The sequence below is a fragment of the Oncorhynchus mykiss genome, chromosome 3 (genome assembly GCF_013265735.2).
Source record: "Oncorhynchus mykiss isolate Arlee chromosome 3, USDA_OmykA_1.1, whole genome shotgun sequence".
In the NCBI taxonomy this organism is placed as follows: domain Eukaryota; kingdom Metazoa; phylum Chordata; class Actinopteri; order Salmoniformes; family Salmonidae; genus Oncorhynchus; species Oncorhynchus mykiss.
Window position 1 is genome coordinate 1,628,239 of NC_048567.1, and position 21,091 is coordinate 1,649,329.

At 48.4% G+C, this 21,091-nt stretch overlaps 2 protein-coding genes across 2 annotated transcripts; both read left to right on the top strand.

The window, feature by feature from the left end:
- The first annotated feature begins 1,867 nt into the window (after positions 1-1,867).
- LOC118944468 (polysialoglycoprotein-like) lies at positions 1,868-9,314 on the top strand. The gene is made up of 5 exons (XM_036963978.1): positions 1,868-1,944; positions 2,119-2,184; positions 2,322-2,405; positions 2,541-3,030; positions 8,147-9,314. The coding sequence occupies exons 1-5, from the start codon at positions 1,884-1,886 to the stop codon at positions 9,312-9,314; spliced, it is 1,869 nt and encodes a 622-aa protein (XP_036819873.1). The 5' UTR covers positions 1,868-1,883.
- Positions 9,315-13,448: 4,134 nt separating this feature from the next.
- LOC118944469 (polysialoglycoprotein-like) lies at positions 13,449-16,118 on the top strand. Its single transcript, XM_036963990.1, has 4 exons — positions 13,449-13,509; positions 13,684-13,749; positions 13,887-13,970; positions 14,106-16,118. The coding sequence occupies exons 1-4, from the start codon at positions 13,449-13,451 to the stop codon at positions 15,716-15,718; spliced, it is 1,824 nt and encodes a 607-aa protein (XP_036819885.1). The 3' UTR covers positions 15,719-16,118.
- The last annotated feature ends 4,973 nt before the right edge of the window (positions 16,119-21,091 follow it).

Sequence of the window (21,091 nt, forward strand, 5' to 3'; positions counted from 1 at the left end):
TATTCCTTCAAAGCTCAGTTGTCCTGAGTCTGCACAACTCTGCCAGGACCTAGGATCAAGAGAGACACTCAAGTGTTTTAGTACTATATCCCTTGACACAATGATGAAAATAATCATGGCCTCTAAACCTTCAAGCTCCATACTGGACCCTATTCCAACTAAACTACTGAAAGAGCTGTTTCCTGTGCTTGGCCCTCCTATGTTGAACATAATAAACGGCTCTCTATCCACCGGATGTGTACCAAACTCACTAAAAGTGGCAGTAATAAAGCCTCTCTTGAAAAAGCCAAACCTTGACCCAGAAAATATAAAAAACTATCGGCCTATATCGAATCTTCCATTCCTCTCAAAATGTTTAGAAAAGGCTGTTGCGCAGCCTCTGCCTTCCTCGTCAGAGGAGGAGATAGAAGAAAACTGTTACAGTCTCTGTGAATGGTTTGTCCTCTGACAAATCAACTGTAAATTTCGATGTTCCTCAAGGTTCCGTTTTAGGACCACTATTGATTTTCACTATATATTTTACCTCTTGGGGATGTCATTCGAAAACATAATGTTAACTTTCACTGCTATGCGGATGACACACAGCTGAACATTTCAATGAAACATGGTGAAGCCCCAAAATTGCCCTCGCTAGAAGCATGTGTTTCAGACATAAGGAAGTGGATGGCTGCAAACGTTCTACTTTTAAACTCGGACAAAACAGAGATGCTTGTTCTAGGTCCCAAGAAACAAAGAGATCTTCTGTTGAATCTGACAATTAATCTTAATGGCTGTACAGTCGTCTCAAATAAAACTGTGAAGGCCCTCGGCGTTACTCTGGACCCTGATCTCTCTTTTGAAGAACATATCAAGACTGTTTCAAGGACAGCTTTTTTCCATCTACGTAACATTGCAAAAATCAAACTTTCTGTCCAAAAATGATGCAGAAAAATGTATCCATGCTTTTGTCACTTCTAGGTTAGACTACTGCAATGCTCTTACTTTCCGGCTACCCGGATAAAGCACTAAATAAACTTCAGTTAGTGCTAAATACGGCTGCTAGAATCCTGACTAGAACCCCAAAAATATATCATATTACTCCAGTGCTAGCCTCCCTACACTGGCTTCCTGTCAAGGCAAGGGCTGATTTCAAGGTTTTACTGCTAACCTACAAAGCATTACATGGGCTTGCTCGTACCTATCTCTCTGATTTGGTCCTGCCGTACATACCTACACGTACGCTACGGTCACAAGACGCAGGCCTCCTAATTGCTTCTTCCACATCTTTTGGTCCCTGTCTGTTTTGCTCTCAGTGAAGTGCTACTATCCCCTTGGACTACAGGTTATTGCCGTCATAAGGTGTGCGTCTGTCTGTTGGCCGGACACTTTCTACCGTTTAGGACCTTTGTGGGTAAAGGTAAAGATGGGGTATAGCAGCAGAAGTTCCTCTGAAGTCCAGTATCTGCTGGAAGGGAACCTGGTGGTACGAGAGGATGAGTGTGGGCCTGTTGTGCTTCCCCCTATCCCTCCCTCTTCTCTCTCACTGTCTGAAAAACGTAAAACGTGGATTTGGGTACAGTGTTTATTTCCCCCTAATATCTTTGAAGATTACACCTAAAATAATTAGGAATACTTCTTTCTACTGCTGATCTGAGACCATTAGGGTTAATCATTACAGATATAAATGCAATATATGGAGTAGAAAAGATTGCCTGCCCACCAACTTGATAAGAATCAACATATGTTCTACATGGTCTATTTCTATCTGAACGTAACAACTCAATCAAGCTTGTTAATTGATCGTTAAGCCATGTTTGTCAGGTAAACTAAGGTCATTAGTGGCCTATATAAGCCTCATACAGGCCATGGGAAGACATTACCTGTTGATAACACAGACTATTTTCATGATCATGGGAGGTGTGAGAGAATTGCTGCTCGTTGTGATGACTGTGGGGGTTGTCAAAGGTTGGTTCACTAATGTTTAAGGGATTTGTTTGGTAAATATGCTTAACTTTATAAGTTGGGTATTAATATTTGACTGTCTGTATCTTCCGCGTTGGTCATCTTTTATTCTTCACTGCTATTAATATATGTAGCTATTTTGTGTGAACTCAACTTCTGTCAACACTTTCTCCTCAGTTTCTTGTTACCCTGTTGGAAAGTCCCAGAAGCAAGATCAAGTCTCTCTGCAGAGGAGACTTGGAGGTAAGTGTTTCTTTCCGCAACCCTTCTAGCTATGTTCTTTGTCACTGTCTATGGTGCTGCTGTGTTTGACACTCATTCAACAGCATAGAGTAACTCAGTCTAAATAATGTTGTCAAACCTTAACCTACATTTTTCAGAGCTGTCATCAAATGACGTCTCCATTGTGCATGCCCTGGCCTTGCTCCGATCCATAGGGTCTGACGCTAAACAAGCCAGAGAAGGTACGGCCTGAAACATATACTTTGAAAACTGTTGGGTTCATGTTGCTCAAAATTCGATTAGCAAATTGGCCTAGACCGTGTAGAACAGATGTGTTGCTGTAGAATACCCAACTGTTCCTTTTGTTTTTTCTCAAGAGTATTTAGAGACCAATGAAGTAGAATCCCAAGCTTCTCCAAACCATGGTAGCTCTCCGGCAAATGATGCCCTGTCCTCTGAGGAGAAGCTGAGGCGCATGTCCTCGGACGACGCCACCTCTGACGCTGCGACCGGCCCGTCTGGCGACGACGCCACCTCTGAAGCTGCGACCGGCCCGTCTGGCGACGACGCCACCTCTGAAGCTGCGACCGGCCCGTCTGGCGACGACGCCACCTCTGAAGCTGCGACCGGCCCGTCTGGCGACGACGCCACCTCTGAAGCTGCGACCGGCCCGTCTGGCGACGACGCCACCTCTGAAGCTGCGACCGGCCCGTCTGGCGACGACGCCACCTCTGAAGCTGCGACCGGCCCGTCTGGCGACGACGCCACCTCTGAAGCTGCGACCGGCCCGTCTGGCGACGACGCCACCTCTGAAGCTGCGACCGGCCCGTCTGGCGACGACGCCACCTCTGAAGCTGCGACCGGCCCGTCTGGCGACGCCGCCACCTCTGAAGCTGCGACCGGCCCGTCTGGCGACGCCGCCACCTCTGAAGCTGCGACCGGCCCGTCTGGCGACGCCGCCACCTCTGAAGCTGCGACCGGCCCGTCTGGCGACGCCGCCACCTCTGAAGCTGCGACCGGCCCGTCTGGCGACGCTGCGACCGGCCCGTCTGGCGACGCCGCCACCTCTGAAGCTGCGACCGGCCCGTCTGGCGACGCCGCCACCTCTGAAGCTGCGACCGGCCCGTCTGGCGACGCCGCCACCTCTGAAGCTGCGACCGGCCCGTCTGGCGACGCCGCCACCTCTGAAGCTGCGACCGGCCCGTCTGGCGACGCCGCCACCTCTGAAGCTGCGACCGGCCCGTCTGGCGACGCCGCCACCTCTGAAGCTGCGACCGGCCCGTCTGGCGACGCCGCCACCTCTGAAGCTGCGACCGGCAGTTTTAAATTACCAATTGACTTAAGCTACATGTGCTCAGTGTTGGTCCATTTATGCTAGTAGCATCACATGATACCTCAACAGCATTTTGACGCCATTTCCGGTCACAACTTGCAGACTTGTTTACGTGTTGCGGTGTTTTGTTGCCTACTTTTCTACCTGACAACTTTACGGTTTTTACTTTTTAATTACCGTTTATATTTTTGGTTTTTCCCTCAATTTTTTCACTCGTGTCAGGGTTGCGTCAATTCGAATCTGGTATCAGGATAAATATCACAATGAGGCTTTTATTAGCTAAGCAATAAGTGGTAAATGCAATTTTCGTATATATGGGCTCTGTCCCACCTCGCAGGGCAAAACAGAACTGACTTGTTCCTGACAAAGATATTTAATATACTCTGACAGTTCCTGCTTCCGAGCCGGCCTGTCAGAGTAGACTGGGCGTGGTTTAGACTCACCCAGCCCATCGTTGATTGTTGGCGCAGAGGCTGGTCCCAGCCCCTTAAGCGCTTCAGCGGTCAGTCGTTGTAGCTGTGTAGAATATGCAGTTATCAGGCACCTGGCTCCTGTTATCTAACAAAAGACTGTTCTGAATGTGCCCCCCCCCAACTCATTGCACAGTTCTGTATTTTTCCATCATGAGAAAGGCCCATGGCCCTGAAACTGAACAATGGTTCAAGTCAGCTATGTTGCATAACACATACATACATCCACACAAGCCAACAGCAGATAATATTAAATCACATATGGTAACGGGCTATAGTGCATAACACAGAATCCTCATACTCCGGACGCTTTATCTGGACATGGTTCGTCAGGACCTCCAACAGCCGAAGCTAAGTAGTAACATTAACATGATGCCTTCTAATTGCAGTCGCTGTACTCATACAGGAGAACGATCGCCTTACGGTGAGGATAGCTGTGCTACAAGCCCAGCTTCAGACGCAATCGTTAGGCAAGGGTAATTTCAGTGTAGGAAAGGATGAAACAGCGTCTGTGCCACCAGTAAGTACAGATAGTAACGTTAGTATAAATCCCCTCGCACGGTCCCCGCAGCCGGACAACTTTCTCACGGTTTCTGGAGAGAAATGCTGTAGGAATGCTCAACCGGTGTCGCTCATTCAGCCGACAAACTTCAACCGGTTTTCCCCATTAAGCAGCGAGTCGGAGTCAAAGGCCGAGCCTTCTCTTGTCTCTACTCCTCCCGTTACGGGGTCAGAGACGCCGAAGCTTCCCACCATTAGCTCTGACAAATTGAAAACTCTAGTCATTGGCGACTCCATTACCCGCAGTATTAGACTTAAAACGAATAATCAGCCGACATGTCTCTGGACCTACTCACTGTCACAGTCATACTCTGGACCTAGTTTTGTCCCATGGAATAAATGTTGTGGATCTTAATGTTTTCCCTCATAATCCTGGACTATCGGACCACCATTTTATTACGTTTGCAATTGCAACAAATAATCTGCTCAGACCCCAACCAAGGAACATCAAAAGTCGTGCTATAAATTCACAGACAACACAAAGATTCCTTGATGTCCTTCCAGACTCCCTCTGTCTACCCAAGGACGCCAGAGGACAAAAATCAGTTAACCACCTAACTGAGGAACTCAATTTAACCTTGCGCAATACCCTAGATGCAGTTGCACCCCTAAAAACTAAAAACATTTCTCATAAGAAACTAGCTCCCTGGTATACAGAAAATACCCGAGCTCTGAAGCAAGCTTCCAGAAAATTGGAACGGAAATGGCGCCACACCAAACTGGAAGTCTTCCGACTAGCTTGGAAAGACAGTACCGTGCAGTATCGAAGAGCCCTTGCTGCTGCTCGATCATCCTATTTTTCCAACTTAATTGAGGAAAATAAGAACAATCCGAAATTCGTTTTTGATACTGTCGCAAAGCTAACTAAAAAGCAGCATTCCCCAAGAGAGGATGGCTTTCACCTCAGCAGTAATAAATTCATGAACTTCTTTGAGGAAAAGATGATTATTACAAAGTAAATTACGGACTCCTCTTTAAATCTGCGTATTCCTTCAAAGCTCAGTTGTCCTGAGTCTGCACAACTCTGCCAGGACCTAGGATCAAGAGAGACACTCAAGTGTTTTAGTACTATATCCCTTGACACAATGATGAAAATAATCATGGCCTCTAAACCTTCAAGCTCCATACTGGACCCTATTCCAACTAAACTACTGAAAGAGCTGTTTCCTGTGCTTGGCCCTCCTATGTTGAACATAATAAACGGCTCTCTATCCACCGGATGTGTACCAAACTCACTAAAAGTGGCAGTAATAAAGCCTCTCTTGAAAAAGCCAAACCTTGACCCAGAAAATATAAAAAACTATCGGCCTATATCGAATCTTCCATTCCTCTCAAAATGTTTAGAAAAGGCTGTTGCGCAGCCTCTGCCTTCCTCGTCAGAGGAGGAGATAGAAGAAAACTGTTACAGTCTCTGTGAATGGTTTGTCCTCTGACAAATCAACTGTAAATTTCGATGTTCCTCAAGGTTCCGTTTTAGGACCACTATTGATTTTCACTATATATTTTACCTCTTGGGGATGTCATTCGAAAACATAATGTTAACTTTCACTGCTATGCGGATGACACACAGCTGAACATTTCAATGAAACATGGTGAAGCCCCAAAATTGCCCTCGCTAGAAGCATGTGTTTCAGACATAAGGAAGTGGATGGCTGCAAACGTTCTACTTTTAAACTCGGACAAAACAGAGATGCTTGTTCTAGGTCCCAAGAAACAAAGAGATCTTCTGTTGAATCTGACAATTAATCTTAATGGTTGTACAGTCATCTCAAATAAAACTGTGAAGGCCCTCGGCGTTACTCTGGACCCTGATCTCTCTTTTGAAGAACATATCAAGACTGTTTCAAGGACAGCTTTTTTCCATCTATGTAACATTGCAAAAATCAAACTTTCTGTCCAAAAATGATGCAGAAAAATGTATCCATGCTTTTGTCACTTCTAGGTTAGACTACTGCAATGCTCTTACTTTCCGGCTACCCGGATAAAGCACTAAATAAACTTCAGTTAGTGCTAAATACGGCTGCTAGAATCCTGACTAGAACCCCAAAAATATATCATATTACTCCAGTGCTAGCCTCCCTACACTGGCTTCCTGTCAAGGCAAGGGCTGATTTCAAGGTTTTACTGCTAACCTACAAAGCATTACATGGGCTTGCTCGTACCTATCTCTCTGATTTGGTCCTGCCGTACATACCTACACGTACGCTACGGTCACAAGACGCAGGCCTCCTAATTGCTTCTTCCACATCTTTTGGTCCCTGTCTGTTTTGCTCTCAGTGAAGTGCTACTATCCCCTTGGACTACAGGTTATTGCCGTCATAAGGTGTGCGTCTGTCTGTTGGCCGGACACTTTCTACCGTTTAGGACCTTTGTGGGTAAAGGTAAAGATGGGGTATAGCAGCAGAAGTTCCTCTGAAGTCCAGTATCTGCTGGAAGGGAACCTGGTGGTACGAGAGGATGAGTGTGGGCCTGTTGTGCTTCCCCCTATCCCTCCCTCTTCTCTCTCACTGTCTGAAAAACGTAAAACGTGGATTTGGGTACAGTGTTTATTTCCCCCTAATATCTTTGAAGATTACACCTAAAATAATTAGGAATACTTCTTTCTACTGCTGATCTGAGACCATTAGGGTTAATCATTACAGATATAAATGCAATATATGGAGTAGAAAAGATTGCCTGCCCACCAACTTGATAAGAATCAACATATGTTCTACATGGTCTATTTCTATCTGAACGTAACAACTCAATCAAGCTTGTTAATTGATCGTTAAGCCATGTTTGTCAGGTAAACTAAGGTCATTAGTGGCCTATATAAGCCTCATACAGGCCATGGGAAGACATTACCTGTTGATAACACAGACTATTTTCATGATCATGGGAGGTGTGAGAGAATTGCTGCTCGTTGTGATGACTGTGGGGGTTGTCAAAGGTTGGTTCACTAATGTTTAAGGGATTTGTTTGGTAAATATGCTTAACTTTATAAGTTGGGTATTAATATTTGACTGTCTGTATCTTCCGCGTTGGTCATCTTTTATTCTTCACTGCTATTAATATATGTAGCTATTTTGTGTGAACTCAACTTCTGTCAACACTTTCTCCTCAGTTTCTTGTTACCCTGTTGGAAAGTCCCAGAAGCAAGATCAAGTCTCTCTGCAGAGGAGACTTGGAGGTAAGTGTTTCTTTCCGCAACCCTTCTAGCTATGTTCTTTGTCACTGTCTATGGTGCTGCTGTGTTTGACACTCATTCAACAGCATAGAGTAACTCAGTCTAAATAATGTTGTCAAACCTTAACCTACATTTTTCAGAGCTGTCATCAAATGACGTCTCCATTGTGCATGCCCTGGCCTTGCTCCGATCCATAGGGTCTGACGCTAAACAAGCCAGAGAAGGTACGGCCTGAAACATATACTTTGAAAACTGTTGGGTTCATGTTGCTCAAAATTCGATTAGCAATTTGGCCTAGACCGTGTAGAACAGATGTGTTGCTGTAGAATACCCAACTGTTCCTTTTGTTTTTTCTCAAGAGTATTTAGAGACCAATGAAGTAGAATCCCAAGCTTCTCCAAACCATGGTAGCTCTCCGGCAAATGATGCCCTGTCCTCTGAGGAGAAGCTGAGGCGCATGTCCTCGGACGACGCCGCCACCTCTGAAGCTGCGACCGGCCCGTCTGGCGACGCCGCCACCTCTGAAGCTGCGACCGGCCCGTCTGGCGACGCCGCCACCTCTGAAGCTGCGACCGGCCCGTCTGGCGACGCCGCCACCTCTGAAGCTGCGACCGGCCCGTCTGGCGACGCCGCCACCTCTGAAGCTGCGACCGGCCCGTCTGGCGACGACGCCACCTCTGAAGCTGCGACCGGCCCGTCTGGCGACGCCGCCACCTCTGAAGCTGCGACCGGCCCGTCTGGCGACGCCGCCACCTCTGAAGCTGCGACCGGCCCGTCTGGCGACGACGCCACCTCTGAAGCTGCGACCGGCCCGTCTGGCGACGACGCCACCTCTGAAGCTGCGACCGGCCCGTCTGGCGACGCCGCCACCTCTGAAGCTGCGACCGGCCCGTCTGGCGACGCCGCCACCTCTGAAGCTGCGACCGGCCCGTCTGGCGACGCCGCCACCTCTGAAGCTGCGACCGGCCCGTCTGGCGACGCCGCCACCTCTGAAGCTGCGACCGGCCCGTCTGGCGACGCCGCCACCTCTGAAGCTGCGACCGGCCCGTCTGGCGACGCCGCCACCTCTGAAGCTGCGACCGGCCCGTCTGGCGACGCCGCCACCTCTGAAGCTGCGACCGGCCCGTCTGGCGACGCCGCCACCTCTGAAGCTGCGACCGGCCCGTCTGGCGACGCCGCCACCTCTGAAGCTGCGACCGGCCCGTCTGGCGACGCCGCCACCTCTGAAGCTGCGACCGGCCCGTCTGGCGACGCCGCCACCTCTGAAGCTGCGACCGGCCCGTCTGGCGACGCCGCCACCTCTGAAGCTGCGACCGGCCCGTCTGGCGACGCCGCCACCTCTGAAGCTGCGACCGGCCCGTCTGGCGACGCCGCCACCTCTGAAGCTGCGACCGGCCCGTCTGGCGACGCCGCCACCTCTGAAGCTGCGACCGGCCCGTCTGGCGACGCCGCCACCTCTGAAGCTGCGACCGGCCCGTCTGGCGACGCCGCCACCTCTGAAGCTGCGACCGGCCCGTCTGGCGACGACGCCACCTCTGAAGCTGCGACCGGCCCGTCTGGCGACGACGCCACCTCTGAAGCTGCGACCGGCCCGTCCGGCGACGACGCCATGGATATCTGACGTGGGACATGCAAGAGTTCATGGGTACTCTAGTCCAGTGTGTAACTGCATTTGCTTGTTTTGGCTCAATTAAACATTAACTGTAATACTTGTGTCCTCTGTATTGTTTTGGTGGTTCCTACTTGGAGTTGAGGTGTATGACCTGACTTGAGTAACTGGGGTGATGGCAACATTTATTTTGCATTATATCCATGCGCCAGCAATATTACTCAGACCCCTGTGTTTTAAATTACCAATTGACTTAAGCTACATGTGCTCAGTGTTGGTCCATTTATGCTAGTAGCATCACATGATACCTCAACAGCATTTTGACGCCATTTCCGGTCACAACTTGCAGACTTGTTTACGTGTTGCGGTGTTTTGTTGCCTACTTTTCTACCTGACAACTTTACGGTTTTTACTTTTTAATTACCGTTTATATTTTTGGTTTTTCCCTCAATTTTTTCACTCGTGTCAGGGTTGCGTCAATTCGAATCTGGTATCAGGATAAATATCACAATGAGGCTTTTATTAGCTAAGCAATAAGTGGTAAATGCAATTTTCGTATATATGGGCTCTGTCCCACCTCGCAGGGCAAAACAGAACTGACTTGTTCCTGACAAAGATATTTAATATACTCTGACAGTTCCTGCTTCCGAGCCGGCCTGTCAGAGTAGACTGGGCGTGGTTTAGACTCACCCAGCCCATCGTTGATTGTTGGCGCAGAGGCTGGTCCCAGCCCCTTAAGCGCTTCAGCGGTCAGTCGTTGTAGCTGTGTAGAATATGCAGTTATCAGGCACCTGGCTCCTGTTATCTAACAAAAGACTGTTCTGAATGTGCCCCCCCCCAACTCATTGCACAGTTCTGTATTTTTCCATCATGAGAAAGGCCCATGGCCCTGAAACTGAACAATGGTTCAAGTCAGCTATGTTGCATAACACATACATACATCCACACAAGCCAACAGCAGATAATATTAAATCACATATGGTAACGGGCTATAGTGCATAACACAGAATCCTCATACTCCGGACGCTTTATCTGGACATGGTTCGTCAGGACCTCCAACAGCCGAAGCTAAGTAGTAACATTAACATGATGCCTTCTAATTGCAGTCGCTGTACTCATACAGGAGAACGATCGCCTTACGGTGAGGATAGCTGTGCTACAAGCCCAGCTTCAGACGCAATCGTTAGGCAAGGGTAATTTCAGTGTAGGAAAGGATGAAACAGCGTCTGTGCCACCAGTAAGTACAGATAGTAACGTTAGTATAAATCCCCTCGCACGGTCCCCGCAGCCGGACAACTTTCTCACGGTTTCTGGAGAGAAATGCTGTAGGAATGCTCAACCGGTGTCGCTCATTCAGCCGACAAACTTCAACCGGTTTTCCCCATTAAGCAGCGAGTCGGAGTCAAAGGCCGAGCCTTCTCTTGTCTCTACTCCTCCCGTTACGGGGTCAGAGACGCCGAAGCTTCCCACCATTAGCTCTGACAAATTGAAAACTCTAGTCATTGGCGACTCCATTACCCGCAGTATTAGACTTAAAACGAATAATCAGCCGACATGTCTCTGGACCTACTCACTGTCACAGTCATACTCTGGACCTAGTTTTGTCCCATGGAATAAATGTTGTGGATCTTAATGTTTTCCCTCATAATCCTGGACTATCGGACCACCATTTTATTACGTTTGCAATTGCAACAAATAATCTGCTCAGACCCCAACCAAGGAACATCAAAAGTCGTGCTATAAATTCACAGACAACACAAAGATTCCTTGATGTCCTTCCAGACTCCCTCTGTCTACCCAAGGACGCCAGAGGACAAAAATCAGTTAACCACCTAACTGAGGAACTCAATTTAACCTTGCGCAATACCCTAGATGCAGTTGCACCCCTAAAAACTAAAAACATTTCTCATAAGAAACTAGCTCCCTGGTATACAGAAAATACCCGAGCTCTGAAGCAAGCTTCCAGAAAATTGGAACGGAAATGGCGCCACACCAAACTGGAAGTCTTCCGACTAGCTTGGAAAGACAGTACCGTGCAGTATCGAAGAGCCCTTGCTGCTGCTCGATCATCCTATTTTTCCAACTTAATTGAGGAAAATAAGAACAATCCGAAATTCGTTTTTGATACTGTCGCAAAGCTAACTAAAAAGCAGCATTCCCCAAGAGAGGATGGCTTTCACCTCAGCAGTAATAAATTCATGAACTTCTTTGAGGAAAAGATGATTATTACAAAGTAAATTACGGACTCCTCTTTAAATCTGCGTATTCCTTCAAAGCTCAGTTGTCCTGAGTCTGCACAACTCTGCCAGGACCTAGGATCAAGAGAGACACTCAAGTGTTTTAGTACTATATCCCTTGACACAATGATGAAAATAATCATGGCCTCTAAACCTTCAAGCTCCATACTGGACCCTATTCCAACTAAACTACTGAAAGAGCTGTTTCCTGTGCTTGGCCCTCCTATGTTGAACATAATAAACGGCTCTCTATCCACCGGATGTGTACCAAACTCACTAAAAGTGGCAGTAATAAAGCCTCTCTTGAAAAAGCCAAACCTTGACCCAGAAAATATAAAAAACTATCGGCCTATATCGAATCTTCCATTCCTCTCAAAATGTTTAGAAAAGGCTGTTGCGCAGCCTCTGCCTTCCTCGTCAGAGGAGGAGATAGAAGAAAACTGTTACAGTCTCTGTGAATGGTTTGTCCTCTGACAAATCAACTGTAAATTTCGATGTTCCTCAAGGTTCCGTTTTAGGACCACTATTGATTTTCACTATATATTTTACCTCTTGGGGATGTCATTCGAAAACATAATGTTAACTTTCACTGCTATGCGGATGACACACAGCTGAACATTTCAATGAAACATGGTGAAGCCCCAAAATTGCCCTCGCTAGAAGCATGTGTTTCAGACATAAGGAAGTGGATGGCTGCAAACGTTCTACTTTTAAACTCGGACAAAACAGAGATGCTTGTTCTAGGTCCCAAGAAACAAAGAGATCTTCTGTTGAATCTGACAATTAATCTTAATGGCTGTACAGTCATCTCAAATAAAACTGTGAAGGCCCTCGGCGTTACTCTGGACCCTGATCTCTCTTTTGAAGAACATATCAAGACTGTTTCAAGGACAGCTTTTTTCCATCTACGTAACATTGCAAAAATCAAACTTTCTGTCCAAAAATGATGCAGAAAAATGTATCCATGCTTTTGTCACTTCTAGGTTAGACTACTGCAATGCTCTTACTTTCCGGCTACCCGGATAAAGCACTAAATAAACTTCAGTTAGTGCTAAATACGGCTGCTAGAATCCTGACTAGAACCCCAAAAATATATCATATTACTCCAGTGCTAGCCTCCCTACACTGGCTTCCTGTCAAGGCAAGGGCTGATTTCAAGGTTTTACTGCTAACCTACAAAGCATTACATGGGCTTGCTCGTACCTATCTCTCTGATTTGGTCCTGCCGTACATACCTACACGTACGCTACGGTCACAAGACGCAGGCCTCCTAATTGCTTCTTCCACATCTTTTGGTCCCTGTCTGTTTTGCTCTCAGTGAAGTGCTACTATCCCCTTGGACTACAGGTTATTGCCGTCATAAGGTGTGCGTCTGTCTGTTGGCCGGACACTTTCTACCGTTTAGGACCTTTGTGGGTAAAGGTAAAGATGGGGTATAGCAGCAGAAGTTCCTCTGAAGTCCAGTATCTGCTGGAAGGGAACCTGGTGGTACGAGAGGATGAGTGTGGGCCTGTTGTGCTTCCCCCTATCCCTCCCTCTTCTCTCTCACTGTCTGAAAAACGTAAAACGTGGATTTGGGTACAGTGTTTATTTCCCCCTAATATCTTTGAAGATTACACCTAAAATAATTAGGAATACTTCTTTCTACTGCTGATCTGAGACCATTAGGGTTAATCATTACAGATATAAATGCAATATATGGAGTAGAAAAGATTGCCTGCCCACCAACTTGATAAGAATCAACATATGTTCTACATGGTCTATTTCTATCTGAACGTAACAACTCAATCAAGCTTGTTAATTGATCGTTAAGCCATGTTTGTCAGGTAAACTAAGGTCATTAGTGGCCTATATAAGCCTCATACAGGCCATGGGAAGACATTACCTGTTGATAACACAGACTATTTTCATGATCATGGGAGGTGTGAGAGAATTGCTGCTCGTTGTGATGACTGTGGGGGTTGTCAAAGGTTGGTTCACTAATGTTTAAGGGATTTGTTTGGTAAATATGCTTAACTTTATAAGTTGGGTATTAATATTTGACTGTCTGTATCTTCCGCGTTGGTCATCTTTTATTCTTCACTGCTATTAATATATGTAGCTATTTTGTGTGAACTCAACTTCTGTCAACACTTTCTCCTCAGTTTCTTGTTACCCTGTTGGAAAGTCCCAGAAGCAAGATCAAGTCTCTCTGCAGAGGAGACTTGGAGGTAAGTGTTTCTTTCCGCAACCCTTCTAGCTATGTTCTTTGTCACTGTCTATGGTGCTGCTGTGTTTGACACTCATTCAACAGCATAGAGTAACTCAGTCTAAATAATGTTGTCAAACCTTAACCTACATTTTTCAGAGCTGTCATCAAATGACGTCTCCATTGTGCATGCCCTGGCCTTGCTCCGATCCATAGGGTCTGACGCTAAACAAGCCAGAGAAGGTACGGCCTGAAACATATACTTTGAAAACTGTAGGGTTCATGTTGCTCAAAATTTGATTAGCAATTTGGCCTAGACCGTGTAGAACAGATGTGTTGCTGTAGAATACCCAACTGTTCCTTTTGTTTTTTCTCAAGAGTATTTAGAGACCAATGAAGTAGAATCCCAAGCTTCTCCAAACCATGGTAGCTCTCCGGCAAATGATGCCCTGTCCTCTGAGGAGAAGCTGAGGCGCATGTCCTCGGACGACGCCGCCACCTCTGAAGCTGCGACCGGCCCGTCTGGCGACGACGCCACCTCTGAAGCTGCGACCGGCCCGTCTGGCGACGACGCCACCTCTGAAGCTGCGACCGGCCCGTCTGGCGACGACGCCACCTCTGAAGCTGCGACCGGCCCGTCTGGCGACGACGCCACCTCTGAAGCTGCGACCGGCCCGTCTGGCGACGACGCCACCTCTGAAGCTGCGACCGGCCCGTCTGGCGACGACGCCACCGCTGAAGCTGCGACCGGCCCGTCTGGCGACGACGCCACCGCTGAAGCTGCGACCGGCCCGTCTGGCGACGACGCCACCGCTGAAGCTGCGACCGGCCCGTCTGGCGACGACGCCACCGCTGAAGCTGCGACCGGCCCGTCTGGCGACGACGCCACCGCTGAAGCTGCGACCGGCCCGTCTGGCGACGACGCCACCGCTGAAGCTGCGACCGGCCCGTCTGGCGACGACGCCACCTCTGAAGCTGCGACCGGCCCGTCTGGCGACGACGCCACCTCTGAAGCTGCGACCGGCCCGTCTGGCGACGACGCCACCTCTGAAGCTGCGACCGGCCCGTCTGGCGACGACGCCACCTCTGAAGCTGCGACCGGCCCGTCTGGCGACGACGCCACCTCTGAAGCTGCGACCGGCCCGTCTGGCGACGACGCCACCTCTGAAGCTGCGACCGGCCCGTCTGGCGACGACGCCACCTCTGAAGCTGCGACCGGCCCGTCTGGCGACGACGCCACCTCTGAAGCTGCGACCGGCCCGTCTGGCGACGACGCCACCTCTGAAGCTGCGACCGGCCCGTCTGGCGACGACGCCACCTCTGAAGCTGCGACCGGCCCGTCTGGCGACGACGCCACCTCTGAAGCTGCGACCGGCCCGTCTGGCGACGACGCCACCTCTGAAGCTGCGACCGGCCCGTCTGGCGACGACGCCACCTCTGAAGCTGCGACCGGCCCGTCTGGCGACGACGCCACCTCTGAAGCTGCGACCGGCCCGTCTGGCGACGACGCCACCTCTGAAGCTGCGACCGGCCCGTCTGGCGACGACGCCACCTCTGAAGCTGCGACCGGCCCGTCTGGCGACGACGCCACCTCTGAAGCTGCGACCGGCCCGTCTGGCGACGACGCCACCTCTGAAGCTGCGACCGGCCCGTCTGGCGACGACGCCACCTCTGAAGCTGCGACCGGCCCGTCTGGCGACGACGCCACCTCTGAAGCTGCGACCGGCCCGTCTGGCGACGACGCCACCTCTGAAGCTGCGACCGGCCCGTCTGGCGACGACGCCACCTCTGAAGCTGCGACCGGCCCGTCTGGCGACGACGCCACCTCTGAAGCTGCGACCGGCCCGTCTGGCGACGACGCCACCTCTGAAGCTGCGACCGGCCCGTCTGGCGACGACGCCACCTCTGAAGCTGCGACCGGCCCGTCCGGCGACGACGCCACCTCTGAAGCTGCGACCGGCCCGTCCGGCGACGACGCCATGGATATCTGACGTGGGACATGCAAGAGTTCATGGGTACTCTAGTCCAGTGTGTAACTGCATTTGCTTGTTTTGGCTCAATTAAACATTAACTGTAATACTTGTGTCCTCTGTATTGTTTTGGTGGTTCCTACTTGGAGTTGAGGTGTATGACCTGACTTGAGTAACTGGGGTGATGGCAACATTAGTTTTGCATTATATCCATGCGCCAGCAATATTACTCAGACCCCTGTGTTTTAAATTACCAATTGACTTAAGCTACATGTGCTCACTGTTGGTCCATTTATGCTAGTAGCATCACATGATACCTCAACAGCATTTTGACGCCATTTCCGGTCACAACTTGCAGACTTGTTGCGGTGTTTTGTTGCCTACTTTGCTACATGACAACTTTACGGTTTTTACTTTTTAATTACCGTTTATATTTTTGGTTTTTCCCCTCGTGTCAGGGTTGCGTCAATTCGACTCTGGTATCAGGATAAATATCACAATGAGGCTTTTTTTTATTAGCTAAATGTAATTTTCGTATATATGGGCTCTCTGTCCCACCTCGCAGGGCAAAACAGAACTGACTTGTTCCTGACAAAGATATTTAATATACTCTGACAGTAGTTCCTGCTTCCGAGCCGGCCTGTCAGAGTAGACTGGGCGTGGTTTAGACTCACCCAGCCCATCGTTGATTGTTGGCGCAGAGGCTGGTCCCAGCCCCTTAAGCGCTTCAGCGGTCAGTCGTTGTAGCTGTGTAGAATATGCAGTTATCAGGCACCTGGCTCCTGTTATCTAACAAAAGACTGTTCTGAATGTGTCCCCCCCCCCCCCAACTCTAGTCATTGGCGACTCCATTACCCGCAGTATTAGACTTAAAACGAATCATCCAGCGATCATACACTGTTTACCAGGGGGCAGGGCAACCGACGTAAGGCTAATCTGAAGATGGTGCTGGCTAAAGCTAAAACTGGCGAGTATAGAGATATTGTTATCCACGTCGGCACCAACGATGTTAGGATGAAACAGTCAGAGATCACCACCAACATAGCTTCAGCGTGTAAATCAGCTAGAAAGATGTGTCTGCATCGAGTAATTGTCTCTGGCCCCCTCCCAGTTAGGGGGAGTGATGAGCTCTACAGCAGAGTCTCACAACTCAATAGCTGGTTGAAAACTGGTTTCTGCCCCTCCCAAAAGATAGAATTTGTAGATAATTGGCCCTCTTTCTGGGACTCACCCACAAACAGGACCAAGCCTGACCTGCGGAGGAGTGACGGACTTCATCCTAGCTGGAGGGGTGCTCTCATCTTATCTACTAACATAGACAGGGCTCTAACTCCTCTAGCTCCACAATGAAATAGGGTGCAGGCAAGGCTGTTAGCCAGTCTGCCACTAGCACAGTCAGTGTAGTCAGCTCAGCTATCTCCATTGAGACCGTGTCTGTGCCTCGACCTAGGTTGGGCAAAATTAAACATGGCGGTGTTCGCCTTAGCAATCTCACTAAGATAAAGACCTCCTCCATTCCTGTCATTATTGAAAGAGATCATGATACCTCACATCTCAAAATAGGGCTACTTAATGTCAGATCCCTTACTTCAAAGGCAATTATAGTCAATGAACTGATCATAATCTTGATGTGATTGGCCTGACTGAAACATGTCTTTAGCCTGATGAATTTACTGTGTTAAATGAGGCCTCACCTCCTGGCTACACTAGTGACCATATCCCCCGTGCATCCTGCGGAGCTGTTGCTAACATTTACGATAGCAAATGTACATTTACAAAAAAAAAAGACGTTTTCGTCTTTTGAGCTTCTAGTCATGAAATCTATGTAGCCTACTCAATCACTTTTTTTTAGCTACTGTTTACAGGCCTCCTGGGCCATATACAGTTCCCTGAATTCCTATCGGACCATGTAGTCATAGCAGATAATATTCCCACTCGAAAAAGGCTTTCGGAGCCATCATCGACTCAGTGGGTTTTGTCCAACATGTCTCTGGACCTACTCACTGTCACAGTCATACTCTGGACCTAGTTTTGTCCCATGGAATAAATGTTGTGGATCTTAATGTTTTCCCTCATAATCCTGGACTATCGGACCACCATTTTATTACGTTTGCAATTGCAACAAATAATCTGCTCAGACCCCAACCAAGGAACATCAAAAGTCGTGCTATAAATTCACAGACAACACAAAGATTCCTTGATGTCCTTCCAGACTCCCTCTGTCTACCCAAGGACGCCAGAGGACAAAAATCAGTTAACCACCTAACTGAGGAACTCAATTTAACCTTGCGCAATACCCTAGATGCAGTTGCACCCCTAAAAACTAAAAACATTTCTCATAAGAAACTAGCTCCCTGGTATACAGAAAATACCCGAGCTCTGAAGCAAGCTTCCAGAAAATTGGAACGGAAATGGCGCCACACCAAACTGGAAGTCTTCCGACTAGCTTGGAAAGACAGTACCGTGCAGTATCGAAGAGCCCTTGCTGCTGCTCGATCATCCTATTTTTCCAACTTAATTGAGGAAAATAAGAACAATCCGAAATTCGTTTTTGATACTGTCGCAAAGCTAACTAAAAAGCAGCATTCCCCAAGAGAGGATGGCTTTCACCTCAGCAGTAATAAATTCATGAACTTCTTTGAGGAAAAGATGATGATTAGAAAGTAAATTACGGACTCCTCTTTAAATCTGCGTATTCCTTCAAAGCTCAGTTGTCCTGAGTCTGCACAACTCTGCCTGGACCTAGGATCAAGAGAGACACTCAAGTGTTTTAGTATTATATCCCTTGACACAATGATGAAAATAATCATGGCCTCTAAACCTTCAAGCTCCATACTGGACCCTATTCCAACTAAACTACTGAAAGAGCTGCTTCCTGTGCTTGGCCCTCCTATGTTGAACATAATAAACGGCTCTCTATCCACCGGATGTGCACCAAACTCACTAAAAGTGGCAGTAATAAAGCCTCTCTTGAAAAAGCCTAACCTTGACCCAGAAAATATAAAAAACTATCGGCCTATATCGAATCTTCCATTCCTCTCAAAATGTTTAGAAAAGGCTGTTGCGCAGCAACTCACTGCCTTCCTGAAGACAAACAATGTATACGAAATGCTTCAGTCTGGTTTTAGACCCCATCATAGCACTGAGACTGCACTTGTGAAGGTGGTAAATTACCTTTTAATGGCATCAGACCTGGGCTCTGCATCTGTCCTCGTGCTCCTAGACCTTAGTGCTGCTTTTGATACCATCGATCACCACATTCTTTTGGAGAGATTGGAAACCCAAATTGGTCTATACGGACAAGTTCTGGCCTGGTAGATCTGTAGATCTTATCTGTCGGAAAGATATCAGTTTGTCTCTGTCACGCCCTGGTCTTAGTATTTTGTGTTTTCTTTATTATTTTGGTCAGGCAAGGGTGTGACATGGGTTTATTATGTGGTGTGTTTTGTCTTGGTTTTTTTTGGTAGGTATTGGGATTGTATTATAGTAGGGTTATCTAGTATAGTCTATGGCTGTCTGGAGTGGTTCTCAATCAGAGGCAGGTGTTTATCGTTGTCTCTGATTGGGAACCATATTTAGGCAGCCATATTCTTTGAGTGTTTCGTGGGTGATTGTTCCTGTTTCTGTGTTATTTTGCACCAGTCTAGGCTGTTTCGGTTTTGTATTGTTCGTGTTTATTCGTTATTAAACATGTATGAAAATTAACACGCTGCATTTTGGTCCGATCCTTGCTACACCTCCTCGTCAGAGGAGGAGATAGAAGAAAACCGTTACAGTCTCTGTGAATCAAATCAAATTTATTTATATAGCCCTTCATACATCAGCTGATATCTCAAAGTGCTGTACAGAAACCCAGCCTAAAACCCCAAACAGCAAGCAATGCAGGTGTAGAAGCACGGTGGCTAGGAAAAACTCCCTAGAAAGGCCAAAACCTAGGAAGAAACCTAGAGAGGAACCAGGCTATGTGGGGTGGCCAGTCCTCTTCTGGCTGTGCCGGGTGGAGATTATAACAGAACATGGCCAAGATGTTCAAATGTTCATAAATGACCAGCAGGGTCGAATAATAATAAGGCAGAACAGTTGAAACTGGAGCAGCAGCACAGTCAGGTGGACTGGGGACAGCAAGGAGTCATCATGTCAGGTATTCCTGGGGCATGGTCCTAGGGCTCAGGTCCTCCGAGAGAGAGAAATAAAGAGAGAATTAGAGAGAGCATATGTGGGATGGCCAGTCCTCTTCTGGCTGTGCCGGGTGGAGATTATAACAGAACATGGCCAAGATGTTCAAATGTTCATAAATGACCAGCATGGTCAAATAATAATAAGGCAGAACAGTTGAAACTGGAGCAGCAGCACAGTCAGGTGGACTGATGACAGCAAGGAGTCATCATGTCAGGTATTCCTGGGGCATGGTCCTAGGGCTCAGGTCCTCCGAGAGAGAGAAAGAAAGAGAGAATTAGAGAGAGCATATGTGGGATGGCCAGTCCTCTTCTGGCTGTGCCGGGTGGAGATTATAACAGAACATGGCCAAGATGTTCAAATGTTCATAAATGACCAGCATGGTCAGATAATAATGATCACAGGCAGAACAGTTGAAACTGGAGCAGCAGCACGGCCAGGTGGACTGGGGACAGCAAGGAGTCATCATGTCAGGTAGTCCTGGGGCATGGTCCTAGGGCTCAGGTCCTCCGAGAGAGAGAAAGAGAGAAGGAGAGAATTAGAGAACGCACACTTAGATTCACACAGGACACCGAATAGGACAGGAGAAGTACTCCAGATATAACAAACTGACCCTAGCCCCCCGACACATAAACTACTGCAGCATAAATACTGGAGGCTGAGACAGGAGGGGTCAGGAGACACTGTGGCCCCATCCGAGGACACCCCCGGACAGGGCCAAACAGGAAGGATATAACCCCACCCACTTTGCCAAAGCACAGCCCCCACACCACTAGAGGAATATCTTCAACCACCAACTTACCATCCTGAGACAAGGCTGAGTATAGCCCACAAAGACCTCCGCCACGGCACAACCCAAGGTGGGGGTGGGGGGGGGGGGGGGTGACCACATCAGTGAATCAACCCACTCAGGTGACGCACCCCCTCCAGGGACGGCATGAGAGAGCCCCAGTAAGCCAGTGACTCAGCCCCTGTAATAGGGTTAGAGGCAGAGAATCCCAGTGGAAAGAGGGGAACCGGCCAGGCAGAGACAGCAAGGGCGGTTCGTTGCTCCAGAGCCTTTCCGTTCACCCTCCCACTCCTGGGCCAGACTACACTCAATCATATGACCCACTGAAGAGATGAGTCTTCAGTAGAGACTTAAAGGTTGAGACCGAGTTTGCGTCTCTGACATGGGTAGGCAGACCGTTCCATAAAAATGGAGCTCTATAGGAGAAA

What these genes read in the sequence shown, in the direction of transcription:
- LOC118944469 (XM_036963990.1), top strand. Translation starts at nt 13,449, where the DNA reads ATGATCATGGGAGGTGTGAGAGAATTGCTGCTCGTTGTGATGACTGTG. An exon ending in GACTGTGGGGGTTGTCAAAG is followed by an intron (nt 13,510 to 13,683) that starts GTTGGTTCACTA and finishes CTTTCTCCTCAG; the next exon opens with TTTCTTGTTACCCTGTTGGA. An exon ending in TCTGCAGAGGAGACTTGGAG is followed by an intron (nt 13,750 to 13,886) that starts GTAAGTGTTTCT and finishes TACATTTTTCAG; the next exon opens with AGCTGTCATCAAATGACGTC.
- LOC118944468 (XM_036963978.1), top strand. Translation starts at nt 1,884, where the DNA reads ATGATCATGGGAGGTGTGAGAGAATTGCTGCTCGTTGTGATGACTGTG. An exon ending in TCTGCAGAGGAGACTTGGAG is followed by an intron (nt 2,185 to 2,321) that starts GTAAGTGTTTCT and finishes TACATTTTTCAG; the next exon opens with AGCTGTCATCAAATGACGTC. An exon ending in CGCTAAACAAGCCAGAGAAG is followed by an intron (nt 2,406 to 2,540) that starts GTACGGCCTGAA and finishes TTTTTTCTCAAG; the next exon opens with AGTATTTAGAGACCAATGAA.